The 21,221-nt window shown below is 35.3% G+C and overlaps 2 protein-coding genes across 5 annotated transcripts in view; both read left to right on the top strand.

Annotated features, from left to right (window-relative positions):
- The first annotated feature begins 178 nt into the window (after nt 1-178).
- Nucleotides 179-256, top strand: LOC129144285 (uncharacterized). The gene has a single exon (XM_055078647.1). The coding sequence runs from the start codon at nt 179-181 to the stop codon at nt 254-256; it is 78 nt and encodes a 25-aa protein (XP_054934622.1).
- The window catches only part of ADGRB3 (adhesion G protein-coupled receptor B3), a 753,008-nt gene continuing 731,986 nt past the window's right edge, over nt 200-21,221 (top strand). For 2 of the 4 annotated variants that reach the window (XM_054686001.1, XM_054686002.1), the window contains exons 1-2: nt 1,757-1,846; nt 2,945-3,716. In XM_054686001.1, the coding sequence (XP_054541976.1) occupies nt 2,960-3,716 (757 nt within the window). In that variant the 5' untranslated portion in view covers nt 1,757-1,846; nt 2,945-2,959. Of the gene's footprint in view, nt 290-1,756; nt 1,847-2,944; nt 3,717-21,221 lie in introns of those variants that run through there. The other 2 variants (XM_016955757.3, XM_054686003.2) reach the window with 2 other exon arrangements.

Consider the following 21,221-nt stretch of genomic DNA (forward strand, 5'->3'; position numbering starts at 1 on the left):
GCCCCCCTCGGTTTGGAGGTTGGATTCAGTTGGATACGGCGCAAGGTTCTGGGCTCCTGCTGGCTTTTTTTTTCTCTCTCTCATCGACCCCCCTTTGGTTCCCACCCCCCACCTTTTGCTTTTCGTATGTATGCATTTTTAAAAATAAATCCTGATTTTGGAAGCTGAGCCGGGGAAAATGGGCAACGGTGATTGGGACCGAAGGGGAGTCTCTCCGTCACTGTTGCTGGGACGCGTGCCTGTGCTGGTGTCTTAGAGCAAGAGCCTCCCTGAGCTTTCGGAGTGGAAGGTAAGGAAGGGGGTCCAGGGGTCACCTTTTCTCTGCCGGGGGTCGCCACCGTGGAGCTTTGGGCTTAATGTTTGAGAAGGGAGGAAAATGAAAGGAAAGGCTGTTGCTGGCGGATGGGGAGGCTGTGAGCAGATCCGACTGTCTGCATTTACTTAAACGCCGCAGTTGAAAAGTTAGAGAAGTCTGGTTTTCAAGGGATGTGCTGGGTCAGAAGGAATAAGCGGAGAGACCTAGAAAATCTGGCAGTTTTGTGTGATTGGGGTAATTTTATGAGGGGAAAATTTTAGGTTAAAAGGAAGTTAAGAGAAGGCAGTGGGTCTTCTATTGGGGGGAAAAATCTGTGGAGTGATGGCGCCGTCTATGTTCGACTAAACTAAAGTGTCACCCAGAAAATCAGTTTTGAGAATAGCTAAACTCAATGCTGGTTTGCTTCTCAGCAAGAGATAAATAAATAAATAAATAAAACATCCTTGACACCTCCGTGGCCAGCCTTTGCCCCCGCCCCCACCCCTTCTTTAAGAGGGAAACACGGCTTTTTGAACGGGCCCTGCAGTCCAAAGGGGGGTGAGGGTAATGATTTATTTTTTATTATTTAGAACAAAACAAGACTGTGTACTCCAGACTGATTAAAAATAAAGAGCATTATATTGAGTGCGCTCTCTTGAGCAGGCATTAAAGTGAATTCAGAGCTATTTCCTCACTCTCTGATCATTGATGAGCACGGCATTGCAGACATGCACTGTCAAATAAATGAAAGCAAAAGTACCAATTTCATTAGGAAAAGACATACGACCTTTTTTTGAGTTCCTGATTATAAAATGAAGTCCTCTTTCATGGATGGAATTCCTAATTTAGACACTTATTGTCACATTGGCTCTCAACGCCTACACTCTATCCTGAAGAACACTGCGCAGACCTGCATTGCCTGCAAAGTGCAACACCAAAAAAAAAAAAAAAAAAAAAAAAAGGAAATTATTTCCAGAATTTCTTACAACTTTCTCTGTTTTTTTTTTTTTTAACCTTTAAATGCTCATTGGCTTTATTTTCTCATGAAGAAAATGCATTATTCATTGAGCTATTTGCTTGAAACAGAGAACACTGTTTTGATGGTCCCAGCAGTTCTGATGTTATTTTAAACTGCTGCTATATAGAGATTTAGAGTTGGGGCTGTGTTTGCCTATATCAAGACATAGAATTTGAATTATAATCTGGAAAATGCAGATCTATCTTCAGGGACTTCGGTCACTGGATTTGGTGTGCATGCGTTGGTGTGTGTTATGCAATGGGAAGGAAGAGGGTTTTATCCTTTGATTCAGAGAAGACCCAGGCAAAGACATGAAAACTCTTAACTATCTATATGTCTGTATGTCTGTCTCTGTTTACAGAACAGTGGAAGAGACTGCAGCCTAAAGACTTTTAAAATTAACTTGGCATCACTTTTATCAGCTCAAAGGCTAAACAAACAAACAAAAGCAGTGTCATTTATTCTAAGAAATAACTTCTTAAAGGTTAAAGCTGAAAAATATTCAAGTTATTTTTGGATAACAACTTACAGAGGTAAATATAACCAAGGACTACTTTATTATCCAAAGCCAGGGTTGAAATTAAAAAAGAAAAGAAAAGAAAAGAGGAGCTTTGGAGTTGTTGTTGGAAAGGGAGCAATTTAATAATTGAAATCTGCTAGGAACAAAAATGTCAATGTATTTTATTACCATGTGTAAGCCTTAAATTACAGTTGATAAGATAATTTCTCAAAAATTAAAAGACTGAAACCAGCTCAATTACTATGGTTCTGGATTTTTTTTTTAACTGACCTCACCTTTGGATACAGATACTAATACAGTGATCCACTTTATGTATCCCAAAAGGGCATGTCACATTGAAATGACTGCCTTAAATCCTGGTTCTCAATGGTGATGTTGAACAACAAGTCTCCCCTATGTATTTATCCATCTATGCCCTTTCTCAAATGGTGGTTTTAAAATTAACTAATCCACATGAATGCCCATGTTTTTGCAAAGGAATTTCTGAGCGGTTCACATGGTGGCTCCTGCAAAGGCAAGTGGGGCATTTGGGAGATGATGTTCCATCTGTAATAAATTATTATTTGTGCTTTTAAAATTGTGGCCATAATTTATCATCATTACTTTTCACATTTAAGAGAAGAGAAATAATGTGATGACAGCTGTTCCCAGATTATCAGATTAGATTTTGTATGATGGTGTTTACCGCAGACAGAGGACAGAGAGAGAAAAGGTTGTATAGACTATAGACTGATTAATACTATTTTGACAATTAACATTTACATTATGACGTTTTAAAACTCCATGTTTTCCCTTTTCATTCGATAGAATGATAATGGACGTGGAGGATATCCTAGTAGATAAGTTAGGGCATTCCTATTAATAATCTATTAAATGTTATTTTTAAATTGAATGTTGCGAATTTGACCATTGTGAATGGCCACATGAGGGCGCAGTTCACACAGCAACGGATAATTTTCCTGTGTTATAAAATAAAAATTACCTGCCCTTCTTTTAAAAAGGGCTTTTTACTGAAATCTTGAAAACAGCTGGCTGTAATATTGAAAGGAGTTTATTTTCTCAATGCACGTAGACTCCTACTTGCATTTTACTTTCATTGCCATTTTTACAGGCCAAATGACATAGGATGAAGGCTGTTCGTAACCTGCTGATTTATATATTTTCCACCTATCTCCTGGTTATGTTTGGATTTAATGCTGCCCAAGACTTCTGGTGTTCAACTTTGGTGAAGGGAGTCATTTATGGATCGTATTCTGTAAGTGAAATGTTTCCTAAAAACTTTACAAACTGCACTTGGACGCTGGAAAATCCAGATCCAACCAAATATAGCATTTACCTGAAATTTTCCAAAAAGGACCTTAGCTGCTCTAACTTTTCACTCCTGGCTTATCAGTTTGATCATTTTTCCCATGAAAAAATAAAGGATCTTTTAAGAAAGAATCATTCTATAATGCAACTCTGCAATTCCAAGAATGCTTTCGTTTTTCTACAGTATGATAAAAATTTTATTCAAATACGTCGAGTATTTCCAACTAATTTCCCAGGATTACAGAAAAAAGGGGAAGAAGATCAGAAATCTTTTTTTGAGTTTTTGGTATTGAACAAGGTCAGCCCAAGCCAGTTTGGTTGCCATGTATTATGTACTTGGTTGGAGAGCTGCTTAAAATCAGAAAATGGGAGAACAGAATCATGTGGGATCATGTATACAAAATGCACCTGCCCTCAGCATTTGGGAGAGTGGGGGATCGACGACCAGTCGCTGGTTTTGTTAAATAACGTGGTGTTACCCCTGAATGAGCAGACAGAGGGCTGCCTGACCCAGGAGCTGCAAACCACCCAAGTCTGCAATCTTACCAGGGAGGCCAAGCGACCACCCAAAGAAGGTAAGTGCCAAAGAGAGGGGAAGGTGAGCGGGGGAGCACTTTTGGGGGATGGAGTTAAAACGTGCTGTTTCAACACACAGGCCTAATTATTTATCCTTTATTGTCACTTTTTGATTCATTTGATTTGTGCTATTCACTGATAAAGGTCTCTTGAGCTAGTTTTAGGTTTCAAGGTTTTAGAGATAGGGCGGTGAGGACTGGATAGCTCAGCAGCATGCGCTGGAAGTGAGGGTGGAATTTTCAGGAGAAAGATGCAGAAACCTAGAGCCAGCTTGCACTAGAGGTTGGTGAGGAGGGAGAGGGGTGTCTTTATTCAGGCTGCAGCTCCTCGTGGTGACACACACACGCTCCACCTGTGAAGTGGATTTATAGACATCTCCCTTCTGCTCCAGCCCAGCAAAACGTCCACTTTACTTCCTCTCTCCTATCCCCACGGAGTCCTTCCCTCTCACTCCCCACCCATTTCCAGGTTTGATCTTGGGGCATCTTGACTAAAAGGTGGTGCAAACTTAATAGCTTGCCTGTTTGGACCAAATGACTTCCTGACACATGAAGGCGGGTGTACCCCCCTTCTCCCCTGGTCTGGAATTTTATTTGAGGTGCTTGCGCAAAAATCTCGCACGCTTGCTCTTTCTTGGGTCAGAAGGAACTCACTAGAAGCGCAAACTCTCCAGGTCTTTTGGTTCTGGAGTCACCTGAGGACGGGGTGGAGGGGTGCAACGAAAACACATAGTGATCCTTTAAGACCCCATCCGCCTCTTGAGAGTGAATTTTTGCCTTTATCTTCTTAGTCCCCGGTTGACGTACACGAAGAGAGGGAATGTCTCAGAGCTAGCTGGGGGGAAGGAGGGGGAGGAAGTGCAACGGAAATGCGGAAGAAAAAGAAAGTACAGGAATGATTTATAGTTTTCACCCAATCCCCAGTGGGGGAGCTACCAGAGGATTTGAGATTGTGATTATGTTTAATAATGCAAGAAAGCGTGACATATTTTGAGAAAATGACTTTTGTTGTTTGGAAGGTTAGTGGATGTTGTGTTCCACTCCTTTAAGGACACTGCTGATACATATTAGTTCTTGCTTCCCAATCCTGCAACCAGAGAATGTGTTGATTTCTTATGCAGGAAATGTTTTCTGATTGCCACAAAGATCCCAGTCTGTGGAAAGGGACAGCCAAACTCCAGTCGCCAAGCTCCAGTCCCTCTTTCCTTTTCCTCAACCAACAGAAGTTGTCTTTGTGGCCAATATAAAATTGACACGTTGTTGGAGAATTTTCTTTAAGGGTAGCCAAGGCTTTGTAAGGGGAAGTGGAGGGATGGAGAACCAAAATAGCCTAATGCTATTTCTCTGCTGGCTGCAATTTAAGGGATGCGAATTATGGAAGAGCAATGGTAGGAGAGGAAAAGACCTGTTAGAAAATGAATGCAGACTAATGGCAGTGAGAGAGGGGTGAAAACCTTAAAGATTTCTGCAGGTCAGTGTTTCACTATCAGCTGTGACTGAAGAAAACAAAGTGGCTTTAAATTACAGGAGTTATTTTCTGTAGTAAAAAATCCCAGAGAAGCATTTGCAACTGCAGGGATGGTATTTAACACCATTTAAAACTAATTAGTGTCCCCTAGAATAAGAAGCTACAGTACACACAAAAAATGTGATGTTACAACCTGGCTAATAAACCATTAACATAGGAAGCTGGTTTTTGTTTGTTTTACTGTTGTTTTAATACAGTTTAGAAAATCTGTTTCTTCAATGGTTAAATTTCTATCATAAAATTGAGTACTGACGACAGTGGAGAGTGAATTCAGTGTCACAACTCTTTTATATGAAAGGTGGTAAGTGACAAAAACAAAGTTGTTGTGTGTGCATTAAGCATGATTTTCAAAGATTTTTTGATCATGATCCTGAGATGTGGGTTAAGATAATGCTGGGATTTACAGAAGCTACTAGATAGCCATTTGTTTTGTAAGTGAAGACAAATAAGAGTGATTTTAGACAGCAGATGTATAAATCATGGGAGACAAATTGTATATTGTCATTAATTCACCGGCAAAATGAAAAAGAAATACCTTCACTGACAAATATACTTACATTTAAAGTGCAGTATGATGTTAATAGAGTTGAACTAGGAAAAGTTTGTATCATAGGGGAACAACATATGCTATGTCAGTAAAAGCACATAGTCTCTATTCTGTACATTCTGAATTTGTGTTCTTTGTTTAGGTATTCTGAGTTCAGAAAGGTAAGGATAAGTAATTACTGATGACACATTTGTAGGTGATGTATTTGTTAAGTAATTCTTACAAAATACATGTACCACTCTTTACCCCAGTTAAATAATCTCTTTTTGGCTAGGCTACATTGTAGGAAAGGAATGTGAAAATCTATTGACCTTTGATTTAATCAAATTTAAGCAAAGTATATTCTATCTTCAATATTTGATATTATGATATATAAAATACTAATAAATAATTATTTAATACCATTTTAAATAAACTACCATATAATGACATAGAGCTTGAGGTTAATCATTACATATAGCTGTGCTAATCATATCTCATTTTATTCCAGAGTGTTATTTTATATGATAACATGAAATTCCAGCTTTTAAAATTGGGTTTTAAAAATTCCACTTATATTTTATATTACTTGGTGTTTTCCATTTCCTATTAAAAAAGGTTGTCTCTTAAGTCAGCAGAGGAATAAATACAAGATTACTCTCCTTTGACTCCCATTTTATTCACTAATAAATACTGACTCAGAAGGCCTGCCTTGAGTAGAAATATCTTCAACATGTATTGTACCATAGAAGTGGCACAAATTCGAAGAGTCTTCACGCTTAGTAGATGTGATTCCAGATTGTTTTGTGTAATACTGATGGTGATGGCAAAGATATATCAAATGTTGAATATTGTGAGTATGTCCACTGGTATTATGACATAATATTTGGTATTTAGTATTGAAAAACAATAGACTCTCAGGAGTGGGATGCCTACTTTGAGATAGGATTTATGCTAGAACCTTCTTTAATAATATATTCATGTACTGAAAAATTTCATAGCCAGAAAACAACGGCAAGAAAACTATTGCTGTTTTTAGTGACACCAACAATTACAGATGTTATCTTGAATATATCATACAAAGTAAATTATTTGACTAATGCTTCATTAAAGTATTGCGTTTGAGTACATTTTTAAAATTTCTTTTTTAAGATCGTATTTGACATATTTGGGGGTATCATGTGATTATAGAAACTTAGTTATTTCCCTAATTTTTATATGAAATTGTGAAAGCCAACTAAGTTAACAAAATGAAGCCTTTTTTTTTTTCCAAATAAAAATGTCTTATTTCAGACAGCTTTTTAAAAACCTCTTAACATATAACGGCTATAACTTAAAAAAAAAACTCAAATAACATTATGGTTTACCAGTTTTTAGGTACAAGTCAGGAGAAAGACTGGTATTTATTAACAAAGTCATCTTTAATTGTCCTGAGGTCTTTACTATGGTTTATAGGACTCTTTTGCTGAAGATAATTCTGGACTATATAGCTGAGATATAAAATGTGGAATAAAAATATCTTATTTCTTACCACTTCATTTATAATAAATGATTAAAATAGTTTTGGCAGAAAAATTCTACACCAGGATATCTAAATCACGTAATAAGCCTTAATGGAATCTTTGTTTCTTACTGACATCAATGGTGCTACTTATGTGAAAGGAAATTGGGATCTCTGTATAGATTCCAGGAAATCTGAACACACACACTCATTTGTCTTTCTACTCTGCCTTTGCTAATCCTTGATATTCTACTCCCCAAAGGAAGTCTCACCATAGGCCTGTGTAGACTTTAGCTCATGCCTGCGTGTGTATGTGTTGTCATTTTTAGGGACATATTTGCAATCTAAAGTGATTTGAGTCTATGTCAGTTTAATTGTCCCCATTTCTTTTTACCTTTGTTCTGTTTGCCCTCAGATAACTTTAGGAGTCATCATTCACCTTTCTCTTTACACTCTTCATCTTCCTTTTTTTTTTTTTTTTTTTTTTTCCGTATGTCACTGCCAGGATGCCATACTCTATCAGAATGCAGAACGATTTACTGAATCTGTTGTTCCTTGAAGAAACAGCCTGACAGTTTGCCCTGTCCCTGTGCTGGATCCCACAGACCTTTGCACATACTGTACTTCTTTTCTAGCATTCACCATATTGCAGCGTGATTTTACATCAATATTTTCATCTCGGCTGGTCGCAGTGTCTTGCACCTGTAATCCCAGCACTTTGGGAGGCCGAAGCGGGTGGATCATGAGGTCAGGAGTTCAAGACCAGCCTGGCCAAGATGGCGAAACCACCTTCTCTACTAAAAATACAAAAATTAGCCAGGCGTGGTGGTGGCAGCCTGTAATCCCAGCTACTTGGGAGGCCGAGGTAGAGAATTGCTTGAACCCTGGAGGCAGAGGTTACAGTGAGCCAAGATCGCACCACTGCACTCCAGCCTGGGTGACAGAGCAAGACTCTATCGGAAAAAAAAAAAAAAAATTCCATCTAACTCTACCAGACTGAGTTCTTCAAGTAAAATAAAAACAATAAACAAACAAACAAACAACAAACAAAAAAAAAACCCCTGAGGCTTTCAATTATCCAGCACACTCTGAACATGGTTTGAGTAAATATTGGTTGAAATGAATGTGAAATAAATGAAACAAAAAAACTCAATAGGAAAGACAGCAATAAATAGGTTACAATAAAAAGAACAGAAGTACATGACTTTGGGAAAGCATCTACCTTTTACTTACACCTTTATTAGGGGAAGATTGCTATTATTTTTATAATTTCCAATTTTATTAATGCATTATTGATGTCAGTTCCTGATCTCCAAGGTGTTATTTTAAAAGTTTTTAAAATAACAAGGACTTACTAACAAACATTCTTAATTATTTATATGTTTATTTTAAAATGTCAATGATAAATAGAACTTGCTATGTGTGCCCATCTAGAAAAAAAATGGTAAGAAAATTTGCCATTTTCTATCTCTTTATTTGACTTCATTTCTCTCTCTGTTTCTCTTTTCTGGCCCTAGCATTACTTGTACAGTAATGACATTTTGCAAATCCTCTCCTCCACACTTTGAAGATAAACATAAGCTGTCTTTCCAAGAAATAGAAAAGACTATTTATACATCAGTTTCAGTGTTACTGTTATTCACTCTTGATTATGATCTATGTTAGTGATGGAATATTATTAAAATTATAGGCCCGGTCAAGTATAACAAAATGCCACAATTATTCCGTTTGCCATCTTAGAATTTCACCAATTAAGGAGTAGTTCATATATGTAGCAATTAAAGAAAGAAAACTCCATTACATGGTAGCATATTTTTTGTAGACAATAGATTTAACATATTAAGAGGGGTGCGAACACTTAAGTGCATTTGTTTGTATGTATACAATGTATACACACATGTGCCAACATATGTGTTTCAGAGGATTTTTACAACAGCTGTAGATTAATGTACTTCAAATTCATTTCCTATCAAAATCGAAATAGGAATTTTACTTCTCTTAAAATCCAGCTTTTTGCATGTTTTCTTTTACTTCCTTTCCTAATAGAAGCAATTTTATTGCTAAGTTGATTTTTTCCATATATCTAATTTATAAATCATAGTTTTTCTTTAGGCTCAGTCTGGTATGTATTACCTATAAAAGCAGTCCGGCCCTTGGAAAAGAAATCAGTGTTCATTTAAAAATAAGATTTTGTAATTTTTTTTTTCTAAATTGTATATATTGGGTTTTAAGATCATGAACCAAAGAGAGCTGAGTTTTAATTTGCTGTTCCTTATAATGGCTACTACTCTATATTATCACTTTCTTCTTTTCAGAGTAGGCTAGTAATGCTTATTTCTCAGGGTACAGGAGGATAGGAAATGACATCATGTATGAAAAAAATTAATAAAATTAATGACTTGGAATATTTCAGTTCCTGTCAGTGCCTGCGGAAATTTCTTCCCGATTCAATTAACTAATAAGAAATCAGAGATAATACTTTTTTCTAGGTGTGTCACTTCCTTGAAATGAGAAGCATGATTTGGTATAAGAAAAACTTTGGTCCCTAAAATGACTCAGCCACTTAGTAGCACCTTTGACAAGTGACTGAGCTTGACTAATTAATAAACTGAGAATAATACCTACTGCAATGGAGTGTCATACTAAATGAGATTGCTTGTATGCTCAAGTTATGTTAGGCCCTCGATAAATGTCAGTGCTCTTTTCTTTTTTCTTTTTTGAGACGGAGTTGCACTCTTGTTGCCTAAGCTGGAGTGCCATGGCGTGATCTAGGCTCACTGCAACCTCCGCTTCCAGAGTTCAAGCGATTCTCCTGCCTCAGACTCCTGAGTAGCTGGGATTACAGGTGTGCACCACCACACCTGGCTAATTTTTTGTATTTTTAGTAGAAACGGGGTTTCATCATGTTAGCCAGGCTGGTCTCAAACTCCTGACCTCAGGTGATCCACCTGCCTCGGCCTCCCAAGTGCTAGGATTACAGGCAGGAGCCACCGTGGCCAGCCCAGTGCCCTTTTCTTTTCCCTCAAACTCCCTTCTTCAGTTTCTGGTAGATCAAAACAATTTCTGATTAAAACTCACATTCTATTTCAGACATATCTATATTCTTATGCAATTTTCTCATAAAATATTAAAAATTGTTTATCATTTGTATAAAATAAAATTACCCAGACATGATGACCTGTGTCCAGGATGGAAAAAGTTAACATTGAAAATGATAGACTTCCAGCTGGGCGTAGTGGTTCATGCCTGTAATCCCAGCACTTTGGGAGGCCGAGGCGGGTGGATCACGTGAGGTCAGGAGTTTGGGACCAGCCTGGCCAACATTATGAAACCCTGTCTCTACTAAGAATACAAAAATTAGCCAGGCGTGGTGGGGCATGCCTGCAATCCCGACTTCTCAGGAGGCTGAGGCAGGAGAACGGCTTGAACCCAGGAGGAGGAGGTTGCAGTGAGCAGAGATCGGGCCACGGCACTCCAGCCTGGGCAACAAGAGCGAAACTCTGTCAAAAAAAAAAAAAAAGAAAGAAAAAAGAAAAAAAGATGGACTTCCAAGTGCTGGGAAATTGATAAAAATAAATAAATACAAATGATAACACTGAATTTTCATACTACTTCATGTTTTTATTTGTTGTTTTGTTTGTTTGTTTTTTACCTTTCATAAAACTTGTGTATACCGGACTGGAGAACATTTTATTTTATTTTTTGTTTTGTTTTTGGGTAGGGAGAATGGCAAGGAAGAGAAGAAGTGACTTAAGTAACTATGTGATGCTACATAGCAGTTATATGGGTCTGCAAAGTTTTGAGAACCATTTGAAACTTTTAATTGTGTAAGAGTGTGTGTGTTGTGGAGAGGAAGGGGTGGTAACATCGGTTTAAAAACATATCTTCTCTGGTATTTTTATTATTATGCAAACATTTATTTATTTACTGATTAGGAATCTACTGAGTGCTTGATGTTTTGTGCATGGAATTCTTAATGAGTATAATCCTGGGGACCAGAGAAGGGAATTTGGGTTGGAAACTTCAAGAAGGATTTCCGTATTTCATGTGTGTATGGTTGAAAATATGAATGAACAAAGCAAAATTGAAATAAAAGAATACTGTTAATAATGAAGTTGTTGAGTGTGGAAGGTGTAGTAGCTCTCTAGAATGAGACCTGCATACATTAAGCATGGATTTCTTATAACCTATTATCGTAATTGAAATAAATTTTCACTGAGGTATTTTTCATTATGTTTAAAACTGCTAATGTTTCTTTGTGAAGTAGAATTTTATTTAAGTATTATATTTACACTTGAAACAGTTATAATTTTTCTATATATTTTTCATTATACGATGTCATTATACGGTATTTAATGTATCTAGTACCCAACCCTTTAAATTTTATTTTTGTACATTAATGTACATTAATATAAAATATTCTCTTCAAATCAGCGCAGTTTTGGAAACTTTGTTTTTATTCTTATTTTTGGCTATAAACCATAGAGAATTGATAATCAATAATTATTTAGAGTGCCACTTAATTATTTGAACTTGACTATGAATTTAGAGCATTTAACAAAGGATCATAAAGCCATAGAGATATGTGTCTATTTTGTATTAGATGAAGAACAGGTAACATCTCAATACCTTTGTGTTGATGAAGGCATGACTAATAATACACGACTTAGATCAAGATAGTGGTGTGTGCATCATCCTGGGCCTGGAAAGCTGTCCTTTGAATATCATTGCTGATCGGCAGCAAAGCTATTTAAGTTAAATGATTTCCGACTATTTTAATCTTTGCTGGATTCTGCAAAATGAGGTTTATGTTTTGAGATCTATTTTGAAAAGAAATTATCTTGAAATGCTAGTCCATATTTAAACACTTGGAAAAAAGGATGACTTAGCTGGAATTTCATTCAGTGAATTCTGATAAGTTATTAGAGACCAATGATCCCGAATATCCCCCCCACAATGCTTACATAATTAGATACTAAAAAAAAAGAAAAATGGTTAGCATCAATTTGAGAATTCTGATATTTTCATAAGGTAAAATTTAAAAATATCATCTATGAGACTCTATGAAATGCCACAGGCTCTACATTCAATTATCTTTCAGCTATCCTCCAGGAATTTTGTGCACTTGCAGAGAATGACCTAGCTACACGGCTGTAAAAGTTTAATAAAGTATTTCTAGTGTGTATGGAAAATTCAATAAGTAACAAATGCACTAAATACATGAGCATGTAGCTGATTAACTCAAAATTAACTGAATGAATAGGAGCCTTCCTGAAATCTTAAATGTTTGCTGATGTGCATTTTTCCTATAACCAGTCCCTATCACACAATGATGATGCCTGGGGCATGTTATAAAATATGAAGGTAAAATGGTTACTGTTTGGTTTCTGTTTCTATCATGTAAAATGAAATAATTTACCTGCTAACTTAATCCTGGATAAATATTTTCTCAAATTATTTCTACTAAAAAACAAGTTTATTTGGGGAGTGTGAGTTTTTTTTTTTTTTTCGAAAAAGAGCAAATATGGGCATGAGAAAGACATTGGAATGCTGATGGATCCAGATTGCAATATTTAGGATGTAGCAAATGTACTCAGACGTTAATGCTTAAAAATCATTAATAAAATTGTGGAGTCAACCACGGAAGATTATGTAGGTAGAATTACTTTTTAACAACAGTTATGTTAAGGTAATAGAAATGTCACAGAAACATTTGCTTTCCTGGGTGGTTCATACTAGATGAGTAGTACACAATATTCATTTCATGACATTTCTCCTGGTATTCCTTCTTTTTAAGGTGATTTTTAAAATTTTGATAATTTTTTTTAAATTTCTATATTTATGTACCTAAACACTAATAATTTGTTCTCCAATAAGATGCATTTTTAAAGAGAATCTTTACATATCACCCTTAAGAAAATAAAGAACTAAAGCATTTAAATAAAGATTTCATAAATACAAAGAATATAATAACACCTATCATTCAGGAAATGCTTTCTAGTTTGCAAAGTTCTATTGCACATATTGTTTTGTAGGGGCAATAACTGTGTCAGGTACATATTATCTGCCCCATTGATGTGTCAATTATGCAGAATACTCTAAAAATCATGGTCTTTCTTTTTAAATAATTTTACTACAAATCAGATCAAATGAAAAGCTAAAGAATTTCAGAGCTATAAATTTTCTCACTCCCTCTTATGTCTGGAGTACTTTTGAAACTGAATCACAAATATTCAGACTTATAAAGATCTTTCAACACTATTTAGTCCAAATCTTACCTGATTAATGGAACCCTAATCTACAAATATGTAATGGGACCATCATTTCAGATAAGCATAACTCTTTTGGAATACACATTCAACAACATCTCTATAAGATAAAAGATGAACAGTCTAATTGACTGTCTAAATGACTATTTGATAAATCTAATCATTAAAATTACCTGATATTTATTCAGGACAATAATCAGACATTGTCTGATTGACATACTACTTAATGTAGACTACTGTCTACAAATTAAAGCTTTCATTCATTAGATTTTTTGTACTATTTTGTATACATAATTTAAACAAATATGAGATAGGTCTCAAAAAAACGATTGATTTTTAGTCTAAGATTATTAAATTTAAAGAGCATGTATTTCAACTTCAGAGTCTGTATAGATTTACTAAGACAATCTATCTTGGATTTTTACTTTATTATCATTGTCTGGGGAAATTTATGTTTTGGAGAAATAATGTGCATTCTTGGTTACCTTGTGATACATTGAGAAATAGCATTGAAGGTGAGAAATGAGCAAAGTCAGGGTGTCTCTTTTTCTGGGCTTCTCGCCTTGCATTGCTGTGGGTTGGCTGCATGCCCCTGTCCTCTGTTGAAGGTTACAGCTTCTGTCAGGTGACCTCCCTCTTTGATGCTCTGGTGACCACGCACCTTACTCCTTTAAGCCTATGGGCAGTAATGGCTCCCCACTGTTTCTAGCTCTGGGCACTGAACTATCTTTCCTTGCTTACTCAAAGCACTATTCATGCTGTTGTACTTGCTTCTCATAATACCTTGAGAACGACAGGTTTCTTACTGGGACCCTGACTAACACCAAGGTGTATAGTTGAGTTAGTGAGGTGATTTCAGAGTATATATAAAATAAATTGGAAATCAGTGTTTTATATTGTGGTCCTTCCATTTAATGTACTAAAGGTCTTATGTAATAATTATCCCTTTTGCGGATGGGCGCACAGAGTAGCGCAAGTGTACAGAGAAATAAATAACAATGAAATAATGAAAATTAAAATATCAATATGTGTTTGTCTTAATAACTCTTCTTTGAGTTTAGGCCCTCTAGGTTTTTTTCGGTATTTATCTGTTGGTTTTTTTTTAATTGCATCACAATTTTTAAAAATTACATAATACACATACATTCATATACATCATATATAATATTTATTTTCAGTATTGATGAGACAATGGAACATTTGCACTGCCCTAGATGTTCAAAGAAATTTGTGTGAGCTGACAAAAACAAATTACTTCAAGGCTCCCATATAAAACATAAAAATTCCTGACAGATTAAGAATTTAGTCTAATTTTATATCATTTTAAAAATGGAAAGATGAAAATAAAAATAGAATTTTGATTGCTGTTCAAGTTTCATTTTGCCTGTTGATCTCACTGTCTCAAAACAAAACAAAAACAAAACACATACACAAAATGTATTTTTGTGTATCTTCTTCGTTTTATTCTGGAAAACAATCAAGGCAACTAAGTTTTCCTTTATAATTTCATAAGGAAAATTACAGCTTTTTACTTTTCCTTTTTGTTTGTCCATTTGTTGCTTTTCACATCAAGAAAGGAGCCTGAGAGGAAAAGAAGTAACTGAAAAAAAATTAAAAGGCCGACTTTTCTTCTAGACTTCTATTGAAACAGCTTTATGATTTTTTTTGAATAGGCAATGCAAAACAGATATTTTATGTCTGCTGGATGTTTTTGGAAATACTTCTTATGTTTACTACTTATAAAAATTGTAATGTAAAAAGAGGGCAACTTGGGAAGACAAAAATCTGTTTACTTTATATAATCTTTCCACATAAATCTGGCAAACTTTCAAAGATCTCCCTCTGCACTGTAGACTGAGAAATGTCAGTTTATTTTGGCTTCCAAGAGAGGTCAGCTTCCTTTACAGATATGTCAGCCTGTGGTCAGTTCTCTTTGGCTGGCCTTGGTTTTTGCAACTTAAAGGGCAAACTGTGTATTTTTTAAGTGCTGCTTGAGAAATTAGCCAATTGCAATGGCCATTTTATTTTTCAACAGGCTTTGCTTTCAAATGTGATGAAGTAAACAGCCGTGGAGCAGCATCATTTCACTTCCAAGAAAGAGAACATTTTAATACTTTAGCTTGTAGTATATTAAAAATCTACTCTTTTAAAAACATATGAGTTCTTTCCGTTTAGTGGTTTCCCTGGAATTTTCTAATGATCATACTTTGGTGTTCACTTGGTAATAAAGGGTCACAAATGAATTCTAGGTATAATAAATATTACATGTGCTTGCCTCTGGCCTCTGTGTTCTGAGACCACAGAAACCACAAATATGGAGCAGTGGTAGTTTAGGAGAGCAGAAGTTGATCCACTAAATAAAGAACTGATTTAGGCAAAAGAAATAAGTAAATGGTAGGATGTGAATTAATACAACATTATCTCCCCTTAGCAGTGGAACCTTTTTTTCTAAATGGAAGCCAATATATAAGAGCCTTTTAAAAACAGAGCTGCTTTGGATGAAGTGGGCAGAAAGCCTAAAGCCGTGCCTAATCAGTCTCTTCTTTCTTCCTATATTGGTAGGAGAGGCAACTCTTCTTGAAAAACCACTGCAGAACTATAAATCAGTGTATCCATATGTAGCCACATACAAGAAATTAATGTTTTAAACTTCCTTCCATTGAAAACTAATGTTTTCAATTTTATGGTCACCAAGTATGTGTAAGGACTGTCAGTTTGTTCCTACTGTGTTTTGCTTAGAACAAAATTCATAATTTATCTAGGATCCTATGGCCTGCATATCTATCTGTGCTTAATTTTTTTCCATACTCTGCTCTTCCCCACACAACCCAATAATTGAGTTTGCCTGAGTCTAACTCCCACCCCTTATGCAAGTCTTCAGCTTTCTCTATGGTGCTTCTTAGGTATCTTCAGTGCCTGCTGGGTAGCGTCCCATAAGCGTTCTCTGTCACTTCTCCACCATGCCTCACCCTGTCTGGTAGGCATTTGCAATCTCCTGCCAGGACTCAGTGTCTCTGCTTTTGCTTAGCACAGACCTTAGTGTCATGAAGGCAAGCTGTCTTTAAGCCAGCAGTGAGACTCCCGCTTTCCCACTCTATGTCACACTTGTGAAATAACAGATCTGCTCATGACCGACCTCTTGCTCCTGGAACGTAAACACTTTCTTCAGACTCTGTCTGGAGCGAGTTTGTCCTGAGGCCCCCTGTTGGACATCAAGACAGGCACCACATTTCTCTATCTTTCTCTCTGGTCATCTGAACTCCAGACCTCTTCCACCCTGGGCTCCCAAACAAAAATCCTCCTGCAAATTAGCTTACTCCAATCATATGTTTTTCTCACATACTAGTTTACTTAGATAAATATGAATATTTATTTAGAATCCTTTAAAATTTTTAAGTACAATTGATAAATATTCAGAAGCCTTAATTTTAAATCTTTATAAATGTAATACATTTGGGTGGTATTCATTCTGCCTCTCCTTTATTGTTTTGATAATCCTCAAATATTTCAGTTTCAAACTCAAGTTTCTTGGAATAAGCTGAAGTTATTAGAGCAATAATAATTATGCTTAATTCCTTTGGTGTTTACACATAATGAATATCCTTAACCGAAGACATGTTAATAAAATAGCAACAAAAAAGCTTATTAGCATTGACATTACTTAGATATCAGTAGACAATTGAGATGTCATGAATGTTTTTCACGAAATTGTTACAGACTCCTACCATTCTGGGTTTCTGTAGGAATTGTGTTACTGGCCTACTAATGGTTGTTTGGGGTTATATGATTGGCTCTGGCTAATGAGTTGTGAGTAAAAGTGACATTGCTCACTTCTGATCTGAGTCATTTTATTGCTGGAGTAAGACCGTGACAGTGTCTTTGTTTCTAGCGTGGATACCTGTACCTAAAGAGAAGGGGCTCCTCTCTCAGCTGAGCTCTTAAGTGACTAAAATGAGAAGAGCCTCTGCTCTAAGCCTTTGCCTGTCTATGATGACTGTGAGGCATGAGCAAGGAATAAAACTTCCTTTTTTGAGACGCTGAGAAGTTAGGGGTTGGTGTTGTCACTACAGCCTAACCTATCCTATTCTGACGTATCTATAATGTTCAGTTGAGGTGGATTGGGGAACAGTTGTGGTGTGCTAAAACATGATCAGTTACACTGGTGATGTGTTCTGTAATCCAGATGTAATAAGGTGATGGGCATGTCAGTAAATGATATTTTGGGGGAAGAATGTATGCACATATTCCACATTGTACTCTGAGGTAGCTGCATATATTACTAGCAAAGCACTCTAGAACCCATTTTAGGTATGATTTATCAAAAATGATCTTGTTTTAGCCTACTTAAAATTAATAAATACTAAAATAAGTACAGTAATTGTATATTTTTATAGGAGATTATTCTTTCAACATTTAAAGATACTCGAGTTTTTCTTTATTTTAAAACTACATTAGAGAGAAGTTTCTGTGGTCCTTTGTTGAACCATGATTGTTACAGAACTAAGAGAAAAACATTTATTCTAGCATGGTGGTTTTGCTGAAAGGTAAGAACTTGTCCTGTTCTCTTTTTGTCCTTCCTTTCCTTCCTGCCTATCTTCCTTCATTTTCTTCTCTTGTATTCTTTCGTCTTTTCTCTCTTCTATTTCTCTCACAGCCCCTCCCTCCCTCTCTCCCTCTCTTCCTCCTTTGTTCTTTGACTCCTTTTTTTGATACATAGGCTATAATTTATAAATGTTGGTCTATAGGTTAGACATTGAAATAATTTGCATGGAATCTGTTATTAATATACATGTAAGTGTTTGGTAAACAAATATTTCTACAATAGGTCATGAGGAACTTGTAATCACTTAGTAAGCACTGCTTCATTAATCTTAACAATTTTCTTGTGAGGTTAATTGTGTAGCAATAATTAACATCCCCTTTGAGTAGGTGGGCTTTTGTCACACTGAGAAGTATTCTTATCTCCCCTCAGAGGCGGGAGAGGAAAAGTAGGCTGTTGGAAACTTTAAATAAGACTCTGTGAGTTACTTAGTGGGGAGGAAATAATTCTTCCCAATGTGAGTGGTATGCTGGCAAGCTTTGTTCTACGTGGCTGTGCCTTCCATTTAATTTCCTGGCTAACTTATTCTCAAGAAGTTTGGATTATGATATGCTCATTAATTATAAAAGAGACTTCAGTAGTCAGAGAATAGTACACATATTCCATTGAGCAACTAGGAAATTAAAACAAAATGAAAAAATAAACACTTTCTGCTTTTTTTTTCTTCTTATGTATTGTGAAGAAAATCCAGGGATGGAGTGAATTATCAGTTTAGTTCCCACCTTTGTATATCTGATCTGTCACACACACATCCACATATACACTTATATGTGAATATATGGCATTAAATGCTCACAAGCAGTATATGCATATTATATTTGAAAGGATAATCATTTTTCAACAGTTTGAGAATATATTCCCTGTTAAACTGAATTTACTAAATATTTACTAAATATACTCTTAACCAGGGTGATTTATGAGATCATAGGAATAACAAAGAATAAAAATACCTTCTGCAAAGGAAGCTTTAAATTTTAATTTGATTTGTTTGAAAATTCACATGAAGTCTTTGTAATCAATACATTCAGATCAGTATTCTACGAATCTTTCTGCATGTCAGAAATTAAAATTTTATTTAGGATTGAAGAGTAAATCATTTGCCAAGTAGGTTTCTAAAAGTGAAAACAAATGTCAGTTTCAAAAAAGAACAATTTAGTTTTACATTTCTGAGGAAGTCACATATATTATGTATTAATAAATTAACAGTCTCACATTCTCTTTGATCATTGATTGTTTCTTGGCAGTTTGTTACATACTAGATTCTACACATCTCACAGCTATAAATTCAGTACCAGAATTTAGGGAGATAATTTTAATGTAAAACAAAGATTGTTGTAAGAGAAAACATGTCATAGTGTTTAAGTGTCAGACTCCCTGGGTTCCAGTCCCAATTTCCAGCTCTGTGGCATTGAGACTTTTACACACTTCTCTAAACATCAGGGTTTTGTTTTGTTTCGTTTTTTTTGTTTTTGTTTCTGTTTTCTCTGAAGTGGTGATGATTTTAGTGAAATAATTGGAAGACTGAATGAGGTAATGCATGTAAAATACTTAGCATAATGTTTGGACTGTGTAATAAAGGCTCAATAAATGTTAAATTCCATTAATTGGGTAATCCTGGAACCCTTCACTGCAATTAGAATTCTTTATTACAACAAATAAAATTTTGATTCATAATAAAAAGTAATCAATTTCTTTAATTGACCTCAGAAAAATTAAAATGCCTCCTGGACTGTTAAGTCCTCAGAAATGTATTGCATCTTTAATTCTTTATTTCTTCTGAATACTCAGGCACATGAGAAAAAATTTCTGAGTTAAGACATGTCTATTCTCCTTTAGTCCTCATTTCAAATATCAACCACTGTTTACAGTATCACCACTTTTTCCTTTTGAAATGGACTAGTCAGTTTTATTTAGAGATTGTTTGACAAAGGGTGATTGCCCCAAATGATGGTTTCCTGAAGACCAGGATATACCAACCAAGAAAAGGCAAGTATATTTTGGCCACCTAAGTAACTTCTTCTGAGTATTTTTCTATAAATATGAATGTTCCTTTGGACTAGTCCTTTCTCAGTCATATTGAAGTTTAAATATATTTACTTTAATTGGTAAAATCAACTTAAAAATCTCTATTCTGATTTTTTCCTAAGGATTGGTATGCATGTTAAAAGTAACCAAAGTATAATTTATGTCTTGGCCTGTATTGAATGCCTTTTTCCTCCTGAGCAGAGTCAATTGAAAAATATCTTGCTTGCTGCCTCCATTTTTAACATTTATTCTTAGGCTTAATGTAGGAAACTAGCAATAAAATATAAATCCATATTCTATTTTTTAAAAGATCATATTGTTTTATTTTCAATTTTATGAAACTTTTACTTTTAGATATTACAAACAAGAGAATTAGAAATGTGACGTTAGACTTTTAACTGTCTGTAGTCCTTTGTATTTAGGAGAGAATTTGGATTAGAAAACCACCTTCTGGAGGAGATTTTGACATTACTGTGTTAGCAAATTCAGGCAAGTCACATAATCTCTTAGAACTTCAGTTTGCTCAGTTATGAAGATCAAAATAATCATCTGTAACACACTGGATTATATGGAAAGTATAATATACATGAAATCTATTTAGAAAAATGAAAACCAGCATGCAAAAATGTTGTTGTAAATATTATTATTGCCAACATAAACTGTAAATTTGTTCACATTTATTAGTTTAGTTCATTGGCCTATATGTATGTGAAATAATGGTCCAGTCCTTTGATGATAAATATCACAAATTGTTGGATAGATTTGCTGGGTTTGACATTTTAAATTAAGACTCTGATATTCTGTTAGGAAAACATTTATTTCTTTGGTTTTTCTTTTTACTTTCTATATCAATGGAAGCAATGAGTTTCGGCTTCATATTCACATATTTCAGAGTTCCACTCCCAACCCTGCTTTCCATTAGTATGACCTTTGGCAGTTTGCTTCATAGTTTGGTTCATAGAAAATATGAACCATATTTTCTGCATCTGCAAAATGGAAATCATATCTATTCTTTCTTAATATAGTCTGTACAAAAAGCAATATTCAGATTAATGC

Source organism: Pan troglodytes, chromosome 5 (assembly GCF_028858775.2).
Source record: "Pan troglodytes isolate AG18354 chromosome 5, NHGRI_mPanTro3-v2.0_pri, whole genome shotgun sequence".
NCBI classification, from domain to species: Eukaryota; Metazoa; Chordata; class Mammalia; order Primates; family Hominidae; genus Pan; species Pan troglodytes.

Bases quoted from the DNA above. Each gene is read 5' to 3' on its own strand.
- LOC129144285 (XM_055078647.1), top strand. From the start codon at position 179: ATGGGCAACGGTGATTGGGACCGAAGGGGAGTCTCTCCGTCACTGTTG.